Genomic DNA, 27,201 nt, shown 5'->3' on the forward strand with positions numbered 1-27,201 from the left:
ACAAAAGATGTCTTCAAATAATAGCCTTTGTGAATATTGTCAGTACAGTGACCATTCCTTGTATTTTTGTTGTGTCAAAAAACAACCGTTTGTCTCTGGAAAAAAGGCCATATCTTACATGCAGATGCCTAAAGCCACTGTTCTTAGATGGAGAAGATGAAAAACCTTTGAAGTGTAAATTATTCTTAAACCAATGAAACTAATTTCCCTAAGAGAGGTTTTGCAGTTGCCCTCATTTTGAAAGTGACAGGGTTTGCTACTTGAGAGTGGCCAATTCCAATGCTGTTCTCGTGAGTTGTAGATTTTCAATGACAGGGTTTCTATTCTTAAAAATCTTTTGGTAAGGTGACATTCCGTTCAGTACTGTCTCGTGGGCAATTATGCTGTAATTATCAGTGTAAGCAGGTTTTGCTGGTCTCTTACGTGGAATAAACATTTTATGATTTTCCCTTCTTTGATATCTAAGGAAATTGTCACCCAAAAATCAACTGAAATAAAAAAAAAATTAAATAATAATGCCATGAACTCCTATTAATTGAGGCGAACACTTCCGAAATGTAAAGCATGTAAAACAAATCTTACTTAATTACGACTCAAATCGCGATCGAAGCACGAAAAAGGTAAAAGGAAACTACGTTAAGAGGTTTCCCTAAACAGGTAATAGCCCAAGCATTCTCAAACGAAAAGGTAGGCGTTCACTCGTAAACGCCGAGCGTGATTTTCGCTATTAATTTAAGATCCTTCGAATTACTAAATAAAACTGAAGAAAGGACGCTAAGGTCGCCTTTTATATGCGCGTGGGATCCTTGAAAATGACGCTTGAGGGTCGAGTTTCAAGAACAATAGAAAGGCAAGTGAACGTGAATAAACCTCTATCTACTTGCTGAGATCTGAGAGCAGTAGATTTTACTGGATGGAAAATGGGCTGAAATTAAGACTGCCTGCATAAGGCTTACGATCATATTTTACATATGAGGCGTGTGGGTGAATGTGCCATTCGAGGACGATAAGCCATATTACATATCGGTGTTTAAAAAACTTTCTCGTATTTGAATATTCGACAGCCGAAACACATAACAGCAATGGAATGAATAAAAACTTCACTTTTCCAAATACAAGAAAAAAAGAAAGACAAACTGCTGCGCGTCGGTAATTGGCTTCTTAAACGGCGATCACTGCACAATAAAATCGTTTTGGAGAAAAAAGTAAATACGAAATGAGGAAAAATTGAAGAGGAAAAATTGAAAAGCAAAAAGAAAAGGAAAAAAATTGTAACTATTACTAATCAATCCCAAAAGCTCTCGCTTTGCAATAAGATACGTATACGTGCGTTAATTGAATCTCCCCCATGGGGGCTTTTTCAGCCACAATGTAGACAAACTAAGTGCTTGAAAATCCCCACTGGGAGGAGGCAGACCCGTGGGCTATTTACAGAGGACAGCCAAGGAGTTGAACAAGGGGCAACCGAGAACAAGTCCAGTGAGTGGCAGGGTGGAGTACTTGAACCCAGGACACCGGATTACAAGTCCAGCACCCTAGCCACTCGGCCACGCCCCCTCCGCCTTAGGAGGCAACAGCTAGTGTCTTTTTTCTGCAATGAGTTATGCATAAAAATTAAGTAACAGTGGCCCAAGCACAGACCGCTTAGGTATTACAGAACGGGCCCTCACAGTTTTTGTTTTGATTATGAATTTTCGACGTCTTTAAACACAATCTGTAAAACCATGCACTTTCAATTTGGCTACCATTTAACTGATTGATAAACAGGGTCAAACCTGATGCGTAAATGAAGAGCCAGTACTTAAGCAGCATTTCTTCTGTCAAGAAATACTTTTTAGTCCTCGTTTATTGTGAAAAGCGGCTTATAACACTGATAGCTCTTTACATAACCTGGTAGCCGAATTATGACTTCTGGTTCTGTACAATGTAGAGGTTTAAGAATCGCAGAGGTCTTTCTTTCCAAGGTCTGAGTATCCCTGAGACCTGAGAAGTCAGTTTTAAGAGAGTTCAGAAGAGTTGTAATGAGTTCAGAAAAAAGGTATCCAATGCAAAATGACGATGTCCAAAACTCGTTTCACAACGGCGGAACGATAAGACCCTCGGTATTAAGATACTCAGGCCTAATTTACGAATTCAGACGGCGTAAATGAGGGGTTTGTAACAAACGATAACTGTAGAAAACCTAAACCTAATCACCCCCACGATTTCAATCCCTTGATACTGAAATTTTACTATTTGCCGGATTTTGCTCTCCAGTTATTGTCATGTTTTGCTCGATTTTCATGCTAATTATTTCTTTAAAAAAGTGGTGGACTGTTGAGTTTTTTTTCACTGTCTGTTCGAGGTCGCAGAGGATTTTGCTCTATTTTAATTATTCCTTGCTCTGACGCCCTTATTTTTGAACTTCAAGACTGTTACCCACCACCCATAGAAAACGCAGCCGAAGCTCTTGGTGAAGAAACTCGCCAAGTTGGTACGACTGGAAATCGTAAGTTGTCTCTTTCATTTTCCTCTTTATTAGCAGTGGTTTGGTTTTCTATGTAACTACGCTTATTTTCGCTAAAACCAGGTGTTCTAGTTATGCTCATGTCATCAACTTTCGGTTCAGTATAAAATAATTCCCAAGGTTTTCCCAAAATTGCATAAGTTTAGGTTTTTTCAAATTCTGGCGGACAATATCGTATAGAACATTTCAGCACTCAAGAAAGGTTTTTTTTTTTTTAAGAATTTTGAAAATTGTTTCACTTTTATGTGCCAAAAGCAATTACTTCTTACTCTTAACTTTGCGGCAATTGCTCAGGTATTGTATGCAGATCTCTACATGTCAAAGTAGAACCAATTATAGTGGAAACAGTTTGCTTATTGTAACCAAAATAGGCCTCCTGAATTTGAACAGTTATTCGTTGCAATACACGGAGAAGCTTCGACGCCTGGTCCACATCCAACATTTCTTCATTACCGTGTCGACAATTCTGATACTGCACAAGGGAAACAATACAGTCATTCATTATAGTCCATTCTTTTAATATCGTCATTGGCTGCTTTTGACGCTTCTAGCGTTACTGAAAAGGAAGAGCAAATTGTTCTAAAATTACTATAGCCTAATCAAATCCACTTACGAGGAATATGACTTAGGAAAAACAGCTGATATTCGTACAGATGGGCTGCAACCTTAAAACACATTAAATAGCAGGTAAATCTAGGTCCCTAATTACGACTGCTAGAAGATAGAGAGGGGCATAGAGACAGAAAAGCTAGTGCACGTTACCAAGTTTGTGTATTTACTTTATTGATTGACAAAGTTGAATGAAAGTCATTAGTGGAATGAATAAGTTTTTGTATTCAGTTGACTTATTTACATATAGTTTGGTTAGTAAGTCATATAATATGCAGCCCAGTCAGCTAATGTCAAGTTTTCTAGTTTGGTAGTACGTTTGGCATATCTATCCATTAATCCATTGGGATATTTTTCCTAGCAATCATGTTCCATTTCCGTGATATCAATCAAACATTCCAAAGGTTTAACTCTGTCTTCAGGAGTTGAGATATTGACAAATGCAACCTGATGAGATGATTTCCTCATTGGTAATTGCAGTACAATGTAAACAGCTTCTTGTGCACTGATCTCTACATTGATTTGGTTAGCACTATCATTTAATTTTCTGGCTTCATTACAAGCGGCTCAAAAAATCTCACTTTTGCCTTTTTGAGCTTTTGAGATAAAAGAGACAACATACATAGCACAAGCTTAAACATCGAGGAGAAATTGAATATCCCTGTTGGTTCTCTTTGCACTATGATAATTGACCCTTATTTAATTCATTTGGTTTTCTCTCTCGAAATATGGTAGGTGAGTTCCTTATTTTCTCTTGTATCCATGTGGAATTCACGAGAATATTGGGAATGACCCCAACCTAAAGAAGCTCCACATTTTGAAACAAATTTTCCTTGTCATAACCACAGAGATCAGTATGAAGAATATCAATATTAATATTGGGGTGTGAAGGGTTACTCAACCAGAAGCTGATTGCATTCTGTGATGTGCTTGCTTGAATCTTGGGATTATCGCACCCTGTACCCAGCTGTGGCATATTTGTAAGATACCCTTTTCAGGAATTCTTAGTATTGCTATCAAGAAACCTCTCAGGAAGTTCACTTAGATATCTGATAGCAAGAGCTCTAATTTTGAAATAAAATTTAGGACCAGCAATTAATTGGTGTGAAAGAGCGCGAAAGCAAATAGTCACCATCACCAGCAAAATGTAGGGTACTCAATCCATGTTTGTGTGGTCGTGACACTTTTTAATAACTCACTGTTTTGCTGGGAGAATTAAACGCATTGAATAGAGATCGATATTTTCTACAGAACCAGGGTCCATTTTAAAGTCGCCAGACATCAAAAACTGTATATCAGCGACACAGTATTGACCAGTATTGCTTGCTTTTGATGTTTTAACAATAGCTTTCGCATGAACGGAGTACATAAAAAATGAGCAGTGTAAAAACAATGCAACCTCCTATTTTGCACATGAAAGTCATGCAGTGTACCACAACTTACCAAATACATTCTTTGCTATTCGCTACGAGAAAATACGCATTTATTTGCCTTAAAAGGCGAACAGTTGCGTGAAGTTACATTCATTAGCGACAGAAAACGATCATTTGTGTGTAAATTAGATTCAATAACGAATTTCGCATTTTAACCAGCATTCAATAACAATTTTGGGCATTTTAAGCGTTGTTCATCAAACAAAAATATACTTTCATTTGCGCTAACAGTCGAGTCATTTACACCATCTTGAAACGATATATTGCACAAAGCATTCATCAACATTTTTATCACGCTGTTCGCAATTCAACAGCATTCTTGGACGGCATTAGTATGAATAAAACAATTATTAAGGCACTTGTACAAACAATTCAGTGTTTTTGATAATCAATAAGCAAGAAGCGATTTTCAGTTGAACACCTAATTTGCCTGAATGTACACTGGCAGTAAATTTCGTACAGTTCACTCGCTTCGTGAAGGTTTTCTGACCGCAGGCAAAATGCCACGAAGAAACCAAATACCGCTCGAACACAGAGAGAGAATCGCGAGAGGATTTGAGGACGAGGAGGAAGATTATCTTGTGGTCACGGACTCGCTCGGAGTGAACCGATCAACGGCACGAGGCATTGTGGCGCGCTACATAAGAGAGAACAGGATCCAGGAAAGACCACGAGGGAGTAGACACAACGTGCGTGTGGACGATGGGATGAGAGATTGCCTAGAGGAAATCACCAACGAAAACTGTTTTCTTACACTTGCTCGTTTAACAGTGAACTGAGGAGACGACTACCACTCGAATCCTAGATGCATGACCGCACCGTGGCAAGGAGATGGAACATGGCAACGAGAAAAACACGAATAAATTAGTGGAATGAAAAGCGTTCGTTGATCCCTGTGGGATTTAGACTGCCGGTTTGAAAGATGAGCTTTTGTTCAAGAGTTTTACGGCTTTCCGTGCTACCTAAGTGTAAGGAAAGACCGCAGATTGCCATATGTTGTTTAGAATGATTAGGTAAATTAAAATGTCTAGCGACTGGTTTCGATGTGTCCTTGTCATTCCTTTCCACGTCTCGAAGGTGTTCTCGGAATCGATCACCTAGTCTTCTGCCTGTTTCGCCGATGTATATCTTTTTGCAATAGGTGCAAGTTATGCAATAGATTACATTGGCGGAGGTGCACGTAAAGTGATCAGTGATCTTAATAGATCGTTTGGGTACCGATATTTTATCAGTGTTGTGAATGAAAGGACACGTTTTGCATCGTGCACGAACGCATTTAAAAGTGCCTGGTTGGTCATTAGTCTGAAAAGAACTTCTGACCAAAAAATTGCCTATGTTTTTGTCGCGTTTGAATGAAATGAGCGGAGGCTGCGAAAAGATAGTGCTTTTCTCTGGATCGTTTTGAAGTAATTTAAAGTTTTTAAGAATGCTGGAATTAACTGAGTGGTTGTGAGGGTGAAACGTGAGAGTGAATGGAATGCGGTCGGAATCTTCCTTATGTGCCGTTTGTAGTGCTGAATGTCGATCAATAAGTTGGGCGCGGTGGTAACCCGCTTGAACGACAGAAACAGGGTAACCACGTTTATCGAAAAACTGGTACATTGACTCTGATTTGTGGTGGAAATCAGAGTCATCACTACATAAACGACGAAGTCTTAGAAACTGAGAAAAAGGAATGGAATTCTTAACGTGAGATGGATGCGAAGACGAAAATAACAAGTAATTATGCGAGTCTGCAGGTTTTGTAATACACACTAGTGCGTAAACCGTTGCCTTCAATTGAAACTTTGATGTCTAAGAAGGATAAAGAATTGTCAGAAATTTCCCAGGTATATTTCAGAGGCGGGTGAAAAGAATTGACTGCGGTTATGAATTGAGTGAGCTCCTCTCTGGTAGAGGAGGTAGCGCCGATACAGTCGTCGATGTAGCGACCGTAGAGTTCAGGTTTGGAGCCGTTGTATTGGCTGAAAAATTGATGTTCGACAAAACCTACAAAAAGATTGGCATAGCTAGGTCCCATTTTGGTGCCCATGGCTGCACCATTGGTTTGTTTGAAGAAGTTGTTTCCGAATGAAAAACAATTGAGTGTGAGCACTAGTTCGGCTAAGCGTAGTAGTGTTTCAGATTTAGGTTCCTTAACAGTACGTTGATCAAAAAAATGTTTAAGGGCCAGAAGGCCTTCGCCATTAGGAATGACAGTGTAAAGAGACGTAATATCCATGGTGAAAAGAAGTTTGTTTTGGCCAAGGAAATTAAAGTCTTGAGAAATTTGAAGAGCGTGTTGGCTGTCATTAATATATGATAGTAAAATATATGACGACAAAGTTTGATCGCAACGAGGTGGTGATCTTTGTGTGTGATGGAGCACCGGCCCACCGAAACCCGGTTATTACCTTCCCAAACACAGAGCATAAAACGCTTTCCCTCTACAGTCCTTTCCTCAACACCGTGCACCAGGCAATAAGCTGTCTGAAAGCGACGATCAAGGCCAACATCTCGCGCCCAGAAATTCAAAGACGTAGGGCCAGAGGAATCCCACTGGGGAAGTTTCGAACAAAACAACTGCTTGAAACTCTGCACAGAAACATCGACACTGTGACCGCAGCTAAAAGTGCGCAAGTGAGCCGGTATCACAGCGGATTTGGACCCCCCGCGGATATGGACCCCTCTTCGCAGATTTGGACCCCCCTACCAAATTTTTCTCTTTAGCATTGTTTATATCATTTAAGGTAACTAAATCTAGGCTGACCATTTCTCTGTCCAGTGAAAAAGAGCGCACAATTTTTATGAACGAGTTTTTGGGCTGACATAAATTTCTTTTCTGATCATTCGAAAACTAGATCGGATACTCGGTATCTCGGAGATAGTGGAAAACTTCGTTGTACGCTTTCGTTTCGGCCATCGAAAACATATGTGTTCTGAAGGTCAAACACTCTAATTTGTGTTCTGAAGCCATTACCAATATTTTTAAACCTCAAGATTCATGCTACAGTTTTATAAATTCAGATATTCTCATACCCTGGTTTAACACAGTTTCATTTGGTAAGCATTCCCTTCGATATTTAGGTCCTATTCTGTGGAGTAAGCTAGACAAAAGTGATAAAACATGTAAATCATTAAGTGATTTTAAAAACCGAATGCTTAATAGGGATTTGACATCTATTGTTGATGATGAATGCAGAGCATGTTATCTGTGTAACAGTTGATGTCTCATATGATACACGATCCTCGCAGTAGATAGCGCTATTTAAGCAATAGCGAAAATCAGACCTGAAAAAAATTAGGCCTGTACGGGATTCGAACCACTGACCTCTGCGATACAAGTGCAAAGGTCAAACATAACATAGTGCTTTACTCTATTCTTACAAAAACTAAACAAAAATGACTGGGCATCGATGCGTAATTCAAAGCTGAAGTAATCGTGCAGACCATGCTGCGGGTGTTTCTCTACATCGGAGCCTTGCAAATAGATCAGAGCGGGAAAAACGGATGCGATTTGTGCGACCTCACCGAGTAAACTTCATTCCTACAGAAATATTTGTGATCTACTCCGAACACTTCTCGGAGGTTTGTTTCGAGAGATCTGAGTACTTTGAAGGATCCAGGCGAAGAATTCTGTCGGGTTCAGTGCCTACCGTTCAAGAAGAGAAGGGACAAGAAAAACCGTCCTCAGTGCGATCTCGACGCCAGAAAGCGAAGTCTACGAACCTCCACGGATTTTGTCACCGTTACATATGAGCTGATCAATATCCACCTTTAACAACTCAGATGCAATGAATATATGAAGTTCATATATTTTGAACTGCGGTATTAGATACGTATGATCCACGATCCTCGCAGTAGGGGCTTGTTAGCTCAATTGGTAGAGCGCTGCACTAGTATCGCAGAGGTCAGTGGTTCGAATCCCGTACAGGCCTGATTTTTTTCAGGTCTGATTTTCGCTATTGCATAAATAGCGCTCTCTACTGCGAGGATCGTGCATCATACGTATCTAATACCGCAGTTCAAAATATATGAACTTCATATATTCATTGTATCTGATTTATCATCACGGGTTTATTACGAATCAACTTAACGGCCTGCTCCCAGTTGGCTTGTTAGCTCAATTGGTAGAGCGCTGCACTAGTATCGCAGAGGTCAATGGTTCGAATCCCGTACAGGCCTGATTTTTTTCAGGTCTGATTTTCGCTATTGCATAAATAGCGCTCTCTACTGCGAGGATCGTGCATCTTACGTATTTAACAACTCTCTGGCAGAATACCTTACACAAAGGAAAGTACTCGGTGAACACTGTAAATAAGAATGATAAAATAGTAGAATTGAGGATTGAGATTTCTGACCTCAAAGAGCTCACTTTTATACAAAAGAGATGAAAAATATAATTGTGTGCTCTGATTCTAAAAAAAGCTGGCTTTAATATCAGCGAAAGGAGAACAAACAGCTTAAGACACAGAGCGTAAAAACACTTTAATTGAATTGAATTCTTTAAAAACTTTAAAATGTAGGCTTGCAGCGGAAAAAACCGAGAAAATGAAAATTTCTTTAAAAACCCGTCAAACTATCAACCATCCGACAGCCAAGTCAGCGTGCTATCAAAAGGTCTCAAAATTCATCCCAACGCCCGTGACGAACGAATTTAAAATCAGGCCAACTTTTGCGAGATTTATTCGCAAGACGAATTTCACGGACAAAACAAAGAACCACTTCTGTTTCATAGCAAACTGAATGTCACCGGTGCAGTCTTCTATCGCCCTTCAGAGCTACTTGGAAAATTGTCATAACGCTACTTGCGGACCGCATCTAAGCCAAAAAATACTTTTTAACGCAATGAGGTCACGGCTCTAAAAGAGTTGAAACAAACTCTGTTTTAAACCTCACCGAAGCAACACAACAATAGTCATCATGAATAAGACAGAAAAAACAAAAGAGGCCAAAGTGCAACTCAACAACAGAGCTCACTTCAAGCCTCTGAAAGCACCGATAGTAAAATACACGTAGGAGAAGGTGAATGAGATCACTGACCAAATGCATCGGGGAAAACACGTTGATGGCTTAGAAATTGCTTTCACAAACTCCCAATATCCGCTATCGGATACGCAATTAGCCATTGCCGAAAACTATTTTTACTAATCCCCCAATCATTCAGTTCTTACAAAAAAGGAAAATCCCTTCGAGAAGCAAAAATATAGTTCGAAGGCGATAAAGCGATGCGACCACAAAAGCCACATGGGGAGTCCGTGCCGTTCTGTGTTTACCTTTATTCGCATGGCAAAAATTCATCGTTTGTTGGCGCAAAACTACCCACAGAAGCTTCAGATGATTTCTGGGACAATTCATCGTCTGAAAAAGTCGACATTTCCCGACTGACAACGAAACAGTTCTCAAGAAAGTAATATGTGTGATTCTCTGTGCAGCGAGCAAAGACAGTTGTGACAAAGCAAAGCATAAGTTTGTTGAGCCTTTGACGTCATGATGACGTTTTTGCGGGCTCGGCTGAGACATGTTTTCGGCAATGGCGGAGGATTTTTGGACGACTTTGAAGCGGTAAAAATTGGTCATCGAAGGTTTGTTTTGAGTTTTTAATGGCAAAAAGGGTCTTAACTCGACCCAATTCAACATTGTGTAAACAATTTAGGCAAAAATAAAATGGTCAATTTTCGTCTCAGGGGCACTTTAAATAAAGTTTCTATCTGTCTATCGCTGTATTTCATTCCATTCACTTGACAATGACCGAAGCACGGTCGAAACGTCGTGTTTTACCGTTGATTTTTATCGTCAAAAGTTTTAAGAAACCCTTGCTTATAAAAAGTAAATAACGTTAAAAAAGTATGTGAGAAGGGAAATGACACTCTTACTCTAAAAAAACTGTAAAAACAAATTTTAATAATGTCTAGCCTATATTTGCCATAGCATTGTCAATTAAAAAATCTGTATCGAATGTCTCAAATGTTCTGCTCTTCTTTCTTGTACCTCTTAAGCATAAGAGGGCGCATCGTAAGAGGGCGAAGGAGATTTTGGCTCTAATCCAGGACATAGTGGTAGAGTATGTTTCACGGTTTTTAATGGATATGAGTTCAGCTAAGCGTTTATGGTAAATTTTGCATTCAGTCCCCATCCCTCCGGTGGTACTAAAGATCAGGGGCGTAAACGATCCTTGCTCTATTTCCAATACTCTACAGGCATACTTTCGTTTCTTCTCATTTTCGTGCTGTTTAAAGACTTGCTCAGATGTCTTCTCACGATAGGAGTCAGCATAAGGGTGGAATACCCGGACATCAAAGTATGCAGACTTTTGTCGCTCCCAGAAACCTCTGGCTAGAATATCAAGACGAGCATCTTGGGAAGTATTGGCCCCATTATTCAAAATTCTTCCCGTAATCTGCGGCAGGGGAGGCTCGATTTCCACATCTTTACATACGGTGCTAAGCAGTGCCGCCTCCAGGTCTCTGATCTCATTGTGGCAGTGTATCATAAATCCGCCATTTCTGCAGGTCATCGCATGGTCCACGTCAAAGATGTCACCACAGACGCACCGGTTTGGGATGTCAGAGAATTCCCAATTATATCTCAGCTTAAGGGCATCTCTAAATTCTCCTTCATTGAGATCGTATCCTTGGTCTTTTCACGGGATGACAGTGAGCCAACTGGAGGCACCTCTTTCTGATGCTTGTTCTTTCACTTTGAGCGAGTTCGGTGTTAACATGTTCTTTACCCTTCAGATTCTTCCAGGGCCTCACGTTTCTTAGCCATTGCCTGGGACTTTGCAGCATTGTTATCTGCTTCATCTGGAGTGTGGTGATCTTGATGTATGAGATGCTGAGTCAGTGGTTCAGTAACAGTTACCTAGACTTCATACTCTTGAGATGCCAATTTTGCAGGGTTTGCGATACCAAGTCCCCCCAAACGCACTGGGAGAGCAAGTAGGTTGCGCTCTTCTTCATTAATTTCATGATCTGTAATGGCAGGAATTAAAATATTTGCTATAGCATTCTTAAGTGGCTCAAGTAGATCACTTATATCAGGTAGTGTTCTTAAGAAGTAGGTCCAACGATGACGCAGTCCTACAGTGAATGCAGCATAGCATGCCTGAGGTTGGGAAACGGCGAATTCCGCAAGCTTAGTAATTTGGTTAACCCAGTCTTCTACTTTGTCTCCGATTTATTCTTCTAAGAAGGCTCTAAATCCTAAAACTGCACCAAGGTGCTTGTGTCCTTCAGACGTCACGTTGATTTCAGTGTCAGCAAACACTGCCTTTGCAGCACTTTCTTTCTCCGGCTTGGTGATTAGCCAGCACTTTTCGGCATTCGGAAAGTAGCCTAATCGAGGCCCACTTTTAGAGAGCACATTCCACCACTTTCTAACCTCAAGAAGTGAACCACTTCCAGCAGCATCGTCGGCGAACCAGCATTGCTTAGTTGCGCTAGAAACTTGTAGTTGTGTGATGAGTGGCTGGAGACCGATAGCGTACAGACTCATTGCCAGTGGATCCCCTTGTGTGGTGCCCTCAACAGGTTCCAATTCTTGACCACCGACAACGAAAAGCCACGCAGGTTGTCTGTAAGTAATATTAGGGTATATTGCCATTGGAGGACATAATACTCTAATATTGTGTAGTGATGCAGATCTGTTTAAGGCATTAAAGGCATTAGAGCCATCAATCAATAAGACTGCATCTGTGTCATCAGCTTCGAGCATGGTTCGCATAGCATGGATGGCGGCTTCGTTTCCACTTTTCAGTCCTGCGCATACTTGTAATGAGCCACTAGCTTCAATAACAACAGTCTTTATTACCCTTGTGACGCACTTCCCGATGATCCTGCGCAGTACCTCCCCAACACCAATTGGTCGGACTACTCCTTCACCCTTGTCAAGAGGTATTAGACGGCTTGAGAGTAACGCCTCAATGCAATTGGGGTCCACGTACTCCGTACCTAGTCTTCTCGCCAACAGAGCGAGAGCATCACAAAGATCTTTGCCAGACCTCTTGAAAGCTTTACATGATAGAATTCTCCTAAACCCGTCAGCATCAACTCCACATAATAATAATAATACAAGACTTTTATAGCGCCCATGCTAGAGTTCAGAGCACTGTACAGCTATATGGATAAAAAATAAGATAAAGATGACTAAAACAACTTACTAAAAGTATTAAGCAAGAACCTAATGACTAATTAAAAACTTGATCAAATCAGTGAGTCTTCAGGTTGGATTTAAATGTCACAAGCGATGATGCTTGCCGTATGGCGTCCGGAAGCTGATTCCACAGATATGGAGCTATATAACTAAAGGATCTACCTCCATAAGTCTTGAAGTACACATGACTCGAAATTTTCCCCCCATTTTCTTGGAGCAGATGCTTACCAAGGTGTGATAGCGAACACAATATTGTTCAAATCACACAGAAACAGGAATAATGGAAAGTTTTAACTTTCAGAACTTCTTGTTGTTAGAGTTTTTTCTTTTTTCAGCTTTTAGCTAAAAACACTAGTGAAATCCAAATGAAACAGAAACAGAAATTATGACAGTCATTTTTATCATCCAAAAATTGTTTTTGTTATATTTTCTTATTTTTCAACCTTTTAAAGAGGAAGAATGAGAAATTGTTTTCTATCATTCAGGTGTTGTTGTGGTTTTATATTTTCTTTTTAAACTTCTTACATTATAACATTGTTGATGTTCATGTTTCAGTTTTTTGGTACTTGTTACAGCTCAATAAGCATATTGAGAAAACCTCAAAGCACAACCTTTAGTGATGAATGAACCAACCAAACATAAAGGGTTAAGGAGAACTATATCTGTAATTGTTGAGTTAACATTTGTAATTGTTGAATAGCCAAATAAACTTATAGTTTTATAGATGGATTGTAATTTTTTAGCTTCTTATTAGATACATTACATCTGCTCAGCACTCCTTTACCTATTAGGTACACTCCAAGGTTTAATTTCATTACATGTTATCTGAGGTTAGCACAATATGTTCATATTAAGTTTTGACAGAAATCCTATGGATCATTAGCAAGCAACTATCCAGTTGTTATGAGACCTGGTACCTAGTTGATTTTTAAAATTACTGCTGTTAACTGAATCAGGGAAGAAAGTAATGTTCCTTGAAAGAAAAACAGTTAGTTCACTATAACGTTTTAACGCGTTATGTTTATGTAAAGGTCTGACAGGCCAAGAGATGAATTTAATAAAGAATACAGTTTCTAAAAAAAAAAAAAAATTAAACTGTTCATTTCACGGTGAACTTCCCTTATGGAACACTTTTAACGGGACCCGGGGCACTTCAATTAAAAAGTTTCGAGCCTACTCTCTATAGAACTCTCTTCAAGTATACAAATTGAAATATGTGTATCAATCATTCACATTAGTGTAAGTACGTAGAACACAACCCCGCGCTAGACGCATGTACGCTTTGCGGACCTAATTTTTTCGCTTAAATCGTTATTAAATCTGATTCACCTGCAAATGTTTTTTTTTGTCTTTAATGATTGTAACTTCACGCAGTTGTTCGCCTTTTAATGCAAATCAATGCGTATTTTCCCGTAATTATCAGTAAAGGGTGCAATTAGTCAGTAACTGAAGTTATCCAGATAACGCAAGAGTTGACTTCGTAAGGATCCTTATTTTTTTTTCTCTTTCTTGTCTTTTTTATTTCCCACGCCTAATTTTTTTAATCGCTTGAATCATTTTTTAACAGGAACTCTGGACGGTTCCTTGTCTCTTAAGATGCAGTTATAGATCCATTTTCGGTTGTTTACAAAGCTTTCAGACACTGTGTACTGAAATAACCTCTTTTGAAACACGATCATTTATATTTAACTTATCACAGTTTTCAGCGATATTGCATAAAAACTTTCGAGATGGTTAAGCACAGCTCTCATATCCATAGTTTCTCAACCGATGAAAGATTTACTTGTAGATGTAGTAGTATGAGAATGAGCGACTTAAAATATTGTGAGTGCATGTTCATTTTCATGGGTTCTGTCTAAGATGGTCGTGCTTTCAATAAAATCGCCTCTGTTTTCCTCCAAGATCTTCACTAGTGACGTAAACCAGTTCAATTCTCTTTGGAATATCAATAATCACACTGTACGGATCTATTATCCTAAGCTATGTTCTTCACAATCCTGTAAATATCGCTCCTAAAACTGAGAAGTACTTACGGATCTTGTCACTTGATCGGTTAAAGTTAAATGCGAAATACGAACGCTGCGAGAAGTAAGTGATGCATGATATGAAAAGGGCCACTCACCATAAATAACAAATGTTTGAACGTCGCCAAGAATCGCTTAGTCTTGAGGCTGTTTTGTTCGTGTTTGAAGAACGTGAGGCAGCGTAATATTTTGTTTGTCATCGGGAAGTCACTGCCGCGTTGAGAGAGTCCGAACTTTGGCTATCCTTGTTTGCTGATTGGCTCTATCGCGTAATCTATTGTTACTTATTTACGTTCGGAAAAGTGACTTGATCGTAATAGTGACTGCGTGCATGCGCAGTAGTCCAAAGACTAAAGATATTAAATTTATTTTTGTCAAATTTTTAAGTCGAGGGTTGGAAAGACGAATAGTTATAACAGGGGTTTTGGAGACAACCTTGATTTTAAAGGCAACTCATGAAGTTAACATTTTGATTTCAAACAGTTCTGGCACAAACTTGTTTTCAAAGGCAACTCTTATGTCAAAAAGACAACTTAATGTTCACCTGTGAAAAATTTCACTTCCTCTTAATGTTTCACTAGTGGGTTCTGAAGTGTCCACAAGCGTACTTGTGAATATTGTCATCTTAAATGATCCTCTTGTCGTTGTTCGCTGAAAGGACAGTCTTGTAGATTGTCTCTGAATATTTGGATCCTCTATTATTGGACCCTCATGTGGTCGTTCGCTGAAAGCAGCAACATTGTTGATTGTCTCAGTGATTATTTCATGCTTGGAAGAGTTATGCAGTCCAAATTCGTCATCTAGGAGTGTATATTTCGATTAATTGATTTTGAAAAAAAATTTGTTTTCTGTAAAAAAAGAAATATTTGAAGACGTCTTTGAAGAAAAGTTTGAGAAAATGAGACTTGAATGGCTGTTAAATTATAAGACAGGCTTCAAACTCGAGCTTTATGGCTATGACAAAAAAAATTGTGTTTGAATATCATGGGTTTCAGCATTACAAGTTTCCAAACCCATTTCATCAAACAATGAAACAATTCATGTATCAGAAAGAAAGAGTCAAAATGAAGAACGAGAGATGGTTGTTCGATCCAGATGAAAGCACTCTCACAAAATCTATTTTGATGAAATACTTCACTCTTGAATTGTGGTCTGTGGGACACCAACATTTTACTTTTTCTTTAATGAATGTCTCAAGAAAGAGACTTCTCTTTTCATATTTTGACTAAAAAGAGAACTAATCGATTGCTTTTGTTTTTTCATCAACGTACTCAGTTCTTGTTTCCAGTGTCTTCGTTAGAGTGGCAAGATAGATTGACGATCTTTTTATTGTTCATATCTTTATCAGTTTCTTGAACTGATTCACCAGGGTTGCTCGGGTCTTTTGAGAAACTTGTGTTTTTAATAGCTTTTTTGTTTTTTCAAAATAAACGAATTCCTTCAGGACGTAGCTCAGTTCCAGGAGGAACAATCTGAACCTCTTTTCGGACGAATCCACGCTTTGGCCCGTCTTTAAGGTAGTAGGGAACAGGCACAACTTCATTCACAATTGTTCTCTCGATATTGAGACCGGATGTGAAGAAATCGAGCCTACATTGAACGGGAATAGACTCAACTGAAACAATAAAACAATTAACGGAAATAGCCTAGAAAAATGAACACTCGTGAAACCGCACACAGATTCATTTAATTTGATTAAGTTAGTGATTATCTGATTTTACCAGATACCAGATTGGGTCCATTCTTCTTCTTTGACTGCCTTCCAGATCGCCGGCAGAAAAGAGATATCTCACATTCTTTGAAGACTCAAGTCTCTCCTCCTTCAAGGCGACAGGTCTTGAATAGGAAGTTGAACTCTTTGCATCAACCGACTTGTCTTTCGTCGCATCTACTAGGTTTCTTTTCTTTGAGTCGAGTCTCTTCACAATTCAAAGCTGAAACAACTTCTGGAAGCCTCTTCACCCATTCTGTCGATTTCTTTCCTTCTTTGAAGTTCATTTCCCAACTGTATTGGAAAGTGAAGAAGCGTTTATCTAAAGTTCAGTTGAACCGCTCGACAATTCCATTATCTCTGTGAACGTTCACAGTCCCTCTTATTCTCCCATCATGCCTTGCCATCTCTTTGGATACTTTACCCATGAATTTATACCCAGGATCAACCTGAAGAACCTTTGGCCATTACAGTCGTCCTTGCCTGTAAATTGTCTTAACAGCTCTTGACACTTCAGAAGAATCCTTCGAAGTGAGAGTTTCAGCATCTGTGAATCTGCGTGCAACATCAACATCTGTCACTTCATATTTGAAGACTTTTTTCCTCGGCGGAAGTCTGTCATGAGGAAGGTAAAGAAGATCAGCTTGATGAACTGCATTTAGAGGTTCAACACCAAAATCGATCTTGGGATATTCTTCGGGGTAGGTAATAAATCTGCCAGAGGGCCTGCCTCATCACCCATAGCTTTGCATCATCTTCAGACTCTCTTGTTGGCCACGGCTGGCAATCCCTTCGAAAATCGGGCTGTAGTAGGCCCGTGATAGCTTTCTTTGCATCAACTTCTGTGCTCACAAAAAACGGCGCAGATCATCTCCCTTTCTTTTTGTTGTGTACTCGGCTTGTAGAGGTTGGAAAACTGTAGCTCTCTCACATCAAGCTCTTGATTATGCATTTTGTCGAAAAGCTTCAAAGCATAACTTGTGTCAACCATATTCTGTTTTATCTGCTCTTTGAATCGGTCATTTGCTGCAATCCATTTGAGAAGCTTGCGATTCTCTTAATACTTCTCATAGGCCGCCTGGTACTTTTCCACAACGAGAACATGGCGCTTTCTCTCTTCTTCAACGCTGTTCTGGTTTCCAATCAAATACTTTGCTAGAAAGCTTCCGCCTACAAAGGTAGTTGCGTTGATGATCGCTCCTCCAACCACTATCGCTATTCTTGCCATTGAGTTTCTTTTACTAAAGGAAATCATCCTTTTTGCTAAAGCTCTGACTTCAATTTGACTCAATGAGAGCCTCAGGATATCTCTCATGAAATTCTTGAGGACGCCTCTCTTTCCTTTCTATCGTGGTGAGCTTGAAGAGCCCCGAACTACGAAACCTCTCTTGTCAACTCACTAACCATTTTTGTGTGGCTTACACGAAGTCTGTAGTCACACTATGGCACGATCGGATTTATTTATTTTATTTATTTAGTTGTCGACGAGAGTCAAACGCATGTCACGTGGTCTAGTGTCGTAGGGCGTACTAGTCTGAGTCAGCCATCTTGTTTGTAAGCGTGGTCACGAGTAATTTTTTTTTCAGGTGATTGTTTGGCGAGCTAGTTCTCCTCACACAAGCCAACGCACCCAGATCCGGCTTGTGTTATAACTGCAGCTTGTGCAAGAGCTTTTACGCTCTTGAAAGACAACATTTAACAGCTTGAATCTTCGGTACGAGTTGTACAGCACTGAAAGGATTCATTGCACTCTCGCAAGCCAATAACTATCGGTTTGATCTATCGGTGCGGGTTGCACCACAGAGTCTCTGTTAGAGTTTGAAAGTGTTTGAAACTGTCTGAAGCCTCCTGGAAGTGCCATAAAGTGAAATAAGTTGTATTGTAGCTACATATTTATTATGAGCATTATTGATATTTAAATTTGGAAACAATACATGTGTATTAGGCCTTTATTTCGTAGACTACAACTCCTCTTCAGTTACTTGTTTGGTTTTGGTTAATTCATCACAATACTGATATACATGAAAAATTACACTCTTGATTGGCTGAAAACAGCTAGGTGTCTTTTTCATGCATCACTAGTGCAAAAGTAATTACTGAAGTACAAATGTAAACCACTGGTAGGTTGAGCAACAATAGATCACACTAGATTAAGAAACCAATCAGATTTACAGAAAGTAGGTTGTGCTGATTGATACACATAGTACCTGACCGAAATAAATAAAAGCTTGAATTTATCGGTACATTGATAGAAACTGACAAAATTGCATTGCTGAGTAAGATTTTAGCTGAAGGACAAATTTTGATAGCATGTCAAGTTGACCATTTACATGATGATGTGAAGTTCACCTTTTCATTTCATGTTTCCACATAGCTTGAATTTGGGAAACACACTGGCATCAAATAACAATATCAATAATAAGAAAACTTGAAAGATTCTGGTACTTTAAATCATGATACCATCATGTGCTTGCCTGTACATTGAACTCTGTTGTGTTTAAGTTATGTCTCTTACTGTTCCTAAAATCTATTATGGTGACACTTATCTCTATTGAATTCTCTGCTGAATAAAACCTACAGGTCAAATTGTGAATCCTATTGGGTTAAAAATTAGAGGCAGTTTTAATGTAATGTTACTTCAGAGTATATTGTGTTCTGATTTGTTATGCACCTATCTTTTTTCCCTAGATTTTTCCATTTGCAACTCCGTATCCACCTACCTCAACTAAATTTTTCTGTGTTCTTTTTTGAAAATACAGTCCCACAAAACCTAAATACGATCATTAGAGTAAAACATTTTGCTCTCAACCAACTGAAAACAGAATTTTGTGCCCTAATGGATAATAGAAACGTACAGTCATACATTCAAACCAAATCAAGCTCCCAATGGCCTCTAGTGTAGATTTCATAATTTTCCGAACGTTTCGGCCCTTCTGGCAAGTTCTGTCCTTGTGTACTGGCAATTAAAATGCCAAAACTATTCATATGAAATGCTTCCCCAGAGTTAATTTCACATCACTTGCCTTGGAAACGAAAATTAAACTACAAACTTCAGAACTCAACTCCACTTCTTTACGTATACAAAATCATGACTGAATCTATTAGGCCACTATGGAAGATGATGCTGATGCCTTTTTCAGTTCCTAAAGTCTTCAGGTTTCACATGCAACCTTTGTTGACAAAATGAGGCCTCCATAACAAAGTTTGACCATTAACCCTCACATTCAAAATGAACATTTCAGGACTATTGATTGCCAGTTATCTTATTTTATCGATGAACAGGAACAATATTGAAAACTATCTAACCGTAATCACATATTAGCTCTTCTAATAGAAACTCAGACACCAGAAAGCAGCTCAATTTCGTAGGTCACGCTTGTATGCATAGCGGACCAATTTTTTGAGACGGCAAATTCTTTTGATGTTCAAGATATTGGCGTGTTGTGAGAGAAGCAGCAACAATTGCTGTGAACGTTACATAGTTTATGGGATTAGAACTGGGATCAGAGGTCGTTGGTGACTTTCTTAGTATTCCATCCATACCCAGCTGTGATTCCTGTTATCGTAGCAGCATCAGTCAAAGGTTTCACAAGCTTATTATTAGACATTTAATTTTGACAATGTAATAATTTTGCTGCCACTGCGGGCCTACCTCTTCGTGGCTCAATCCATCGGCTTTATTCACACAGGAATTTTTGTTTTTGGTGGCGCCCCTCCGAAGGCTTGGATCCTGGAGATCTGAAGGGGTACGAATCTTCCGTTGGTGTTGGCAGTTTTGGTTTATTAACAAGAGCTATGAGATCTTTTCCCTTATCATACAATCCAGCCGTTGAAAGGGGGAATTATGAGGGGAAATTATGAGGGAGGCACTTCGCTGTCATAATAGCTACTTCTCGGGGGCGTGGATCCTGTAGATTAGATCTTTACTTCTCTTGAGTTTCAGACCCGTTGATGTCTCAAGTCTTCTTCTTTGCTTCTCTCAGTTTTTAGCAGTGTTCAGCAAGTCTCTAGCCAGCTGCAACTCTTCAAGGGTCTTTCTTTGGTTTTGTTGTCTTCACGGTTGAAATAACTTGTTAAGCAAGCGAGTGTGTATTCTGGTTCTTCAAGTTTTTGAACGTCAAGTTCTATATATTTATATTTTTATACATGATTTTCAAGTTCGTGCACAAGTACTTATTCAAATTCTCTCTCAAGTACTTCTCCAATTTCTTTCTCAAGTACTCATCAGTTTCTTGCACAAGTTCTTATCTGACTTACGTGCGGCCATTTCGTGGTTTTAGTAATGGCGGACGTTGAATAGAGGGAAAAGGGTCTTAAAAAACAGACTTCTACTTCGAATTTTCTTCCAAAATTTGTGGGAGTGGTAATTAGCCAGTTGTGATTCTAATCAGCGAAAAATGTGGCAAACGCGTAACTTGATCTTAGTAACACTCTGTACAAGTTATTAGATGCGTTGTTGCAGTACAGGCAAGTCTAATCTCAAGGCAGATTAAAAGAATCCACATGACGGCATTTTTAAATTTTGAGAAACAACCACACAGAAATACATGTTCATCGCTTTACAATACTCTAAATTGGAACAGACACGAAGCAAGTCATAATTATGGTTGTGAACAGTGTCATATATTATAGAATCGCATAGCTTAAGGTAAACACGCACTCTGATTGGTCAATACGTCAACCGGAAGAGAGGGTATTTAGCGTGGAATCGCACTCATGCATAAAGCGATATCGCTGACGTGAGTCGCGAGCAAAAATTATTGTTACGAACGTAAAAACGTAAATGCAACTAGTGCTACGAAAATATTAACAAATATGATCAAATTTATAGAAAACGAATGTCTTCCAAATTTTGAATTGAAATTCAAATTTTATAAACTTGGAGGAAACCACTCACGCTCAAAAGTACGAGAAAAGGCATAGAAAAAAAACTCAAAATGCCAGAGACGAGGGAAAAAAGCCAAACGACAGTTCTTGCCGAGGAAAACCTGACAAGCGTTACGAAAGAAAACCAAACAGGTATCAATGCTGAAAAAGGTCAAGCATCTTTTCCGAAAATCCAATCAATTGTAGCCTTTACAGATGACGAACTGGCCTCTTTTAGAGACAACATGGTTTCAAAAACACCAAAAGAAGTACAAGTACATCCGTACGCCGTTTCCAGTCTTGTTTACGGCAAACAAATTAATCTCGATACAATTTCGAAGCTGCACCGCAGCTCCTTAAGCACATCTTTCTAGAAATAAGGCAGACGACTAAAGAAAACAAAGGCAAAGAATATGAACCAGGAACATTACAAACTTACCGCAATGATTTACGAAGGTACTTTCTGGAGCGTACATGTCCACCGCCAATAGATAACTGCGACCTCGAATAGTCTTTAGCCATTGAGTTCGAAGAAGTTTCAACGATGCTATCCATGAAGAAAAGAGATTTGAAGCAAAAGAGTCTTGGCAACAAACCAAATGCTGCTCAACCAGTTGAAACAGAAGACATTGAAAAGATGTGGTCGTCAGGTGCAATCGGCCTTCAAAACCCCCGCTCTCTTCTCCATCTGGTCTGGTAGAACAATGTTACACACCTAGGAATGAGAGGGTTTAATGAACAACATGATTGTCAACTACGTGATTTCACCGTAACAGAGCAGTACATCGAATACAAAGAGCGACAAACCAAGAACCGCCAGGGAGACTAACCGACTGCGACAAAACGGGCGAGAAAGTATAACAACAAGATTTGGAGGACGAATGGTGGAGAGCGAGATCTGCACAGAGCATTGATCGAGTACGTTGGTCACCGTCCGAAGGGTGATAACGTTCCTGGAAATTTTTACCTGAGTCCAATCGAGAGCCCAAAATCCAATGTCTGGTACAAGATGGTTCCAATTGCTAGAAATGCATTGGCAAAACAACTGCAGAGTGTTGCGTCCATCGCCACCCTAGGCGGCAAATTCACAAATTCGAGTGGTCGCAAAACAGTCATCCAAGCGCTCCGTGATGATTTTGACCCACTGGAGATATCAGAGCTCACTGGCCACGCAAATCCGGAATCCATATCCAGCTACAGCCACAATCCTTTGAAAAAACAGCGGCGAATGTCGAATAAGTTGGCCGGTTTCAACCCAAGCACGACAACTACCAACGGCTATTCAAGTCATGCATTACGGGAGATTGTTCTCAATAGCTCAGCCACGCCAAGCAACACTGCAGCTTGTAGTGACCTTGACAGCAATGCCAGTCGTTCTAGTTACCCGATGGCAGGAGCAGTTGGCGGGATGTTTACTGGAGTAACTTTTAATAATTCTCCAGTAAATATTTCCATAAACTTTCAGTCCAGCATAACACCAACGAGCGACTCCCTGCAGTGAAAGAAAAACAGTCACAGTTTACCGAGAAATTCCAGTCTTGATCATTATATTTTGAGTACACTTTTTTTATAACGGTGAAGCACTTACGGTTTTTTGTAGATCTTGCTTTGATAACGAAACGCTTGAAATTTTCATTTTGCTTGAGGATTTGACCATTCAGTTATTGATTGTCGGCGCCACATTTTGCCAAATTGAGTGGTAGCAGGCAAATCTCTGTCTTAAATAACTCCGTAGTTTGTACTTTCAGTTTCTTTGCTAAAGATTGTAAAATGCGAGGCATTGCTTTCTCCACGAGTTTAAAAAAAACTGGTTTTCATTCTAAAAATATCTTGTTCCCTCTATTCGCCAGATATTGACACCTGACTTTGAAAGGGTTTCCATTGTTTGCGCCCTGGCGTGGCGCACAAAAGTCCAAAACATCTGGTTTCGCCCAATGATTTGGTGGCTTTAGCTATGCGATTCAGGAAAAATTCACGAGGTGCAAATAAAATTGTCGACGGTTCAAACGTGAGCGACTTACCTTGCTTTCTGTTCCCTTAACAATGACAGTTCTGACAGTTGACTTTAAAATGGCCTTCTAGGGCGCGCGTACGGAATAAAACCAATAATATTGCCGTTTTAATTTCTTGTTTTCTTATTTTTATTCAGTTACGCGATTCAAGAAAAATTCACTTCCTGACTCGTGAATTCCACGCTAAATTTCACTTGAAAAACCGATATCGCACGAATCGCGAAGCGATTCGTGCAATATCGGATACGTGCGATATCGGATTCGTGCGATATCGGTTTTTCGCGTGAAAGTTAACGTGGAATTCCCTCGTCAGGCAGTGAATTTTTCTATAGAAGCTCTTGACAAGCTCTTTATGAGGGAGGGTCAGCAGTGTTTAACTATAGCCTGCAAGCCAACGATAAGATCTTGAGACAATTTTTACGAGATTCAAAAGTTTGGAAAAAGCCAGGAGAAGCTGTTTTCTGGGCAGGTTTGATCAAGTGCAACATTTGCTAGTTCTGTAGAACGAAATTATTCGATGTGTACTTGTGCTTGGTTTTTTATCTCATTCTGATACGTTTGAGGTACGCATTTGACTTCATCTTAACATCAAGTTCATGTTTGTAATTTTCAGATGATTGCGCATGACTACACATTTACGTAATCAAAAAAAGTGATAACAATCTTGTAGTTAACAGAAAATGCGTAAAAACTTACTGTGAACATCGCGAGAAACTAACTTGAGCAGTATCCTTTCCTTCTAAAAGTTACGGAACTTGGGGGTCCACACTAGTTGTCTTGTCATTTTCCCCATCTTTTTTTTTTTTTTTAATGCAAGGAATTGAAAGTCGGTTTTTTTGTGGGTAATTTTACAGTACGAGATAGGACAAGCATCAAAAACACTCACGTAAAAACAGTTTTTAAGACAAACTCGCTCGAGGAACACTCCATCGGACAAAACAAGTAATAGCGCGGGTGTCGAACAAAAAATAAACTCCCCAAAAGAGAATATACTTAAGGTGGATGGATCAGAAAGAGAAACATCACCCTCATCATCGGTCAAATAGGAGTTTTGCTTTTTGAAGGAGATCAAACACAATTGCAAAAAAGGGGAGAACAAACCTCTAAAAATAATTCGAATTTCAAAAAAGTGATGCGACGCATTAACCTCAATGATTTCTTGCGCCCAATCGTTTTGATTTTGTTCGTTCAATCTATGTCTTGCGTGAGTTTTAGTGGTTTTTCTTTTGTTTGTTTTGGTTTTTTTTATGTTGTGGTCATAGGACTCTACCAGATCTTGTCAACGTCCATTAAGTGAGTGATCCAGCAAACAGTTCAATTCAAACAGCAGTAAACTGGCTCACCCATTATCCATGATGACTTACGATGTACGCTTCTGTACTAAGAATAAGTTCTGTTCAAACATGTTTTATGTTACAAGATTCTTTTTATGCTCTTTTTATGCAAACAGACAAAGGGACGCAGATTCAGGCGAACGATGAGGAAAGCTGTTTTCTCCCTGGTTCGAAAACTCTTGAAATAGCTACAGTCTCTATGGGAGGCGAGAGCACTGCAAATGGTGAACACAACCAGTTAAGTAGTCCCACATTGGAAGCTGCGGCTCTGTCGTCACCTGCAGCTCTGTCGTCACCTGCAGTATTCCAGGGAGCACAAATAGGCTGCATCAATATTGATAAATTCTATGTTTTTCAAGGTAATGTGACCTTAACCGAGGATGGTAAATGTAACCAGGTTATCAAAAGCCATGAAGAGAAATGATTACGCAAATTGACATAGCTAGCAGGCGTATATACATCGTTTTCAGTATCGAATAGTCCATTTTACAGTTGCATACTTGGTTGCGAAGCCTTTGAATGAGAGTGAGGAGGCTAAGGGTGACCTTGTTGGGATACAGACATTGCTGCTTTTCAAATGTAAATCACTTTGTTAACGTGCTAACTAGATACTGGTCTCTATCACAACAAGGTCACCCTCAGCCTCACTCCAAATCAAAGGCTTGGCAACTAAGCGCACAACTGTAAAATGGCCTATTATGTACTATTAATATGGGGTATGCGTGTGATAAGTAAAGGATAACAGATTTGATCAAAATGTGGTTAGAACAATGGTGGCGCGCAATGCGCAGCCGCTAGTGTCACTGTTGTTCTCGCCACACTTTTACGTCTTCTGTGATCTAGTACTACGAAAGTTGGGCCGTCCGAACTTCTGGGATGGGTAACTTTTCCGAACTTTGCAATCGAGACTTGATACAAGTTAAGATAGCAGAGTCGCAACAACCAAACTGTTAATTACTTCAAGAAGACGTGACTGAAAAATACGTAATTTACGGAGAAAAAATGCACAGGGTTAGTAGTCACACAAATGTGCAACGATAGCTGGGTGGTGAAAAAAAATTAAACCAATTCAGCAAAAAAGAGTAGCGAAAAGAGAAAAGCGGAAAATAGTTGGGGGATATTACTATCAATATTTGTACATAATTGTAGAGAAAACACGAAAGAATTTATTTAGGAAACATAATACTTAAGAGACTTAATCATAATGACTTGACAGTTTTTTCTTTTTATTCCTTGCAATACTATTTACAAAGGAGGTCTTTATCATAATCATTACAATTTCCTGTGTTGGTGCATTAGCTGCTTTATTTTTCACTGATGATTCTGTAGTTTTGTAATGGGACAGTTAGAGCAAGCAATCATACTAAGTCCACTCAGCTTACTCCAACCGCAGAATTGATTACAATAACCGGAGCACTCATTCACCACTCACCTACAAAACCAGGGAATATCCGAAATGGAGAAATATTTTACTTTAGACAATGTCTCAACCGGTTTTCCCAGGTTTTAGAACTTTGTATTTCGCTTTTGTCGAAGATTGTAATGATTATGTATTTGGACAATTAATATTGGATGCGCTTTCTTAAATGCATGCAATTGTTCAATTTTTTCCGAAATTGTTTCTATGTAAATATTTTTGAGCTTTTCGTAAGTATATCATTAGCATGTTAACTATCGATTGTATATATTAAGCGCATGCTGAAAAAAATTTACTTTTTAACTTGAAAATGACCGTCAAATAGTCCAAACGTAGTTGCTTTTTAACGTTAATTATAACATGACCAAAGTAAAGCGCGCGCTCTGATTGGTCAATTTAGCGTCCCCCATTTGCACATGGGTGTACGCTGCTGACGTGAGCAAATGCAAAGACTATTTTTCCGCGCGCGCTTGTTTTTTCTGGTCGCGTAAGATTTGTTAAATAAAAGAGAACTCTTTAGCTACAATGTATTAATGTTATGTTATAAAACAAATGGTAAACACCACAGCTTACACTATTGAGTTATGGATGCACTTGAGAGGTTTGCTAAGCATTCAAGAAGCTAGAGTCACTCTCGGCTATCGCCTCGAGCGACTCTTACGCTTCTTTCTGCTTAGCAACCTCCCGCGTGCATCTATAACTCAATAGTGTATGCTGTGATGTTTACCATTTGTTAATTTACATAGTGCAATTGTAATGGTTATGATTAATTGGCAACAGGACTTCGTTTCGTCCAATTCGAACTCTCGTTTCGCGGTCGTTCGATTTTGTCAATGACTCGTATGATTACAGAGCGAATTGGACGCGAAAGTGACTTGGTAATGGAATTCCTCGCAGCTGAGAACGAAAATCCACAACTACCAGTGAACGCTTAAGGTGTTTATGTAGTAAACGAAATAATACATGGTTGCTTGGTCTAACGAATTTCTCTTCTCGTGTTTGACTGGATAATCTCACGAGTGAGCGCAAGTATTATTTTCTTTTTACTTTACAGTACTGGCAACGTCGAAGCTATTGAAATGATAGCATTGTTACTAGTTCTATTTAGAAAACTAACATACTAGCAATAGTAGGTGTACTTAAATTGTTGTCCCCA

The 27,201-nt window shown here is 39.3% G+C and overlaps 1 protein-coding gene and 1 pseudogene across 3 annotated transcripts in view; one reads left to right on the forward strand and one right to left on the reverse strand.

The window, feature by feature from the left end:
* The window catches only part of LOC111344020 (uncharacterized), a 42,122-nt gene that overhangs the window by 14,479 nt on the left and 442 nt on the right, over positions 1–27,201 (forward strand). For all 3 annotated transcript variants that reach the window (XM_088727589.1, XM_088727591.1, XM_088727590.1), the window contains 2 exons: positions 2,411–2,488; positions 24,745–27,201. The exon at positions 24,745–27,201 is cut by the window's right edge and continues 442 nt beyond it. In XM_088727589.1, coding sequence (XP_088583715.1) covers positions 2,411–2,488; positions 24,745–25,052 — 386 coding nt within the window. In that variant the 3' untranslated portion in view covers positions 25,053–27,201. The remainder of the gene's footprint in view (positions 1–2,410; positions 2,489–24,744) is intronic.
* LOC148727049 (uncharacterized) lies at positions 10,385–12,612 on the reverse strand (annotated as a pseudogene).

This window comes from Stylophora pistillata, chromosome 7, assembly GCF_964205215.1.
Source record: "Stylophora pistillata chromosome 7, jaStyPist1.2, whole genome shotgun sequence".
Taxonomy (NCBI): domain Eukaryota; kingdom Metazoa; phylum Cnidaria; class Anthozoa; order Scleractinia; family Pocilloporidae; genus Stylophora; species Stylophora pistillata.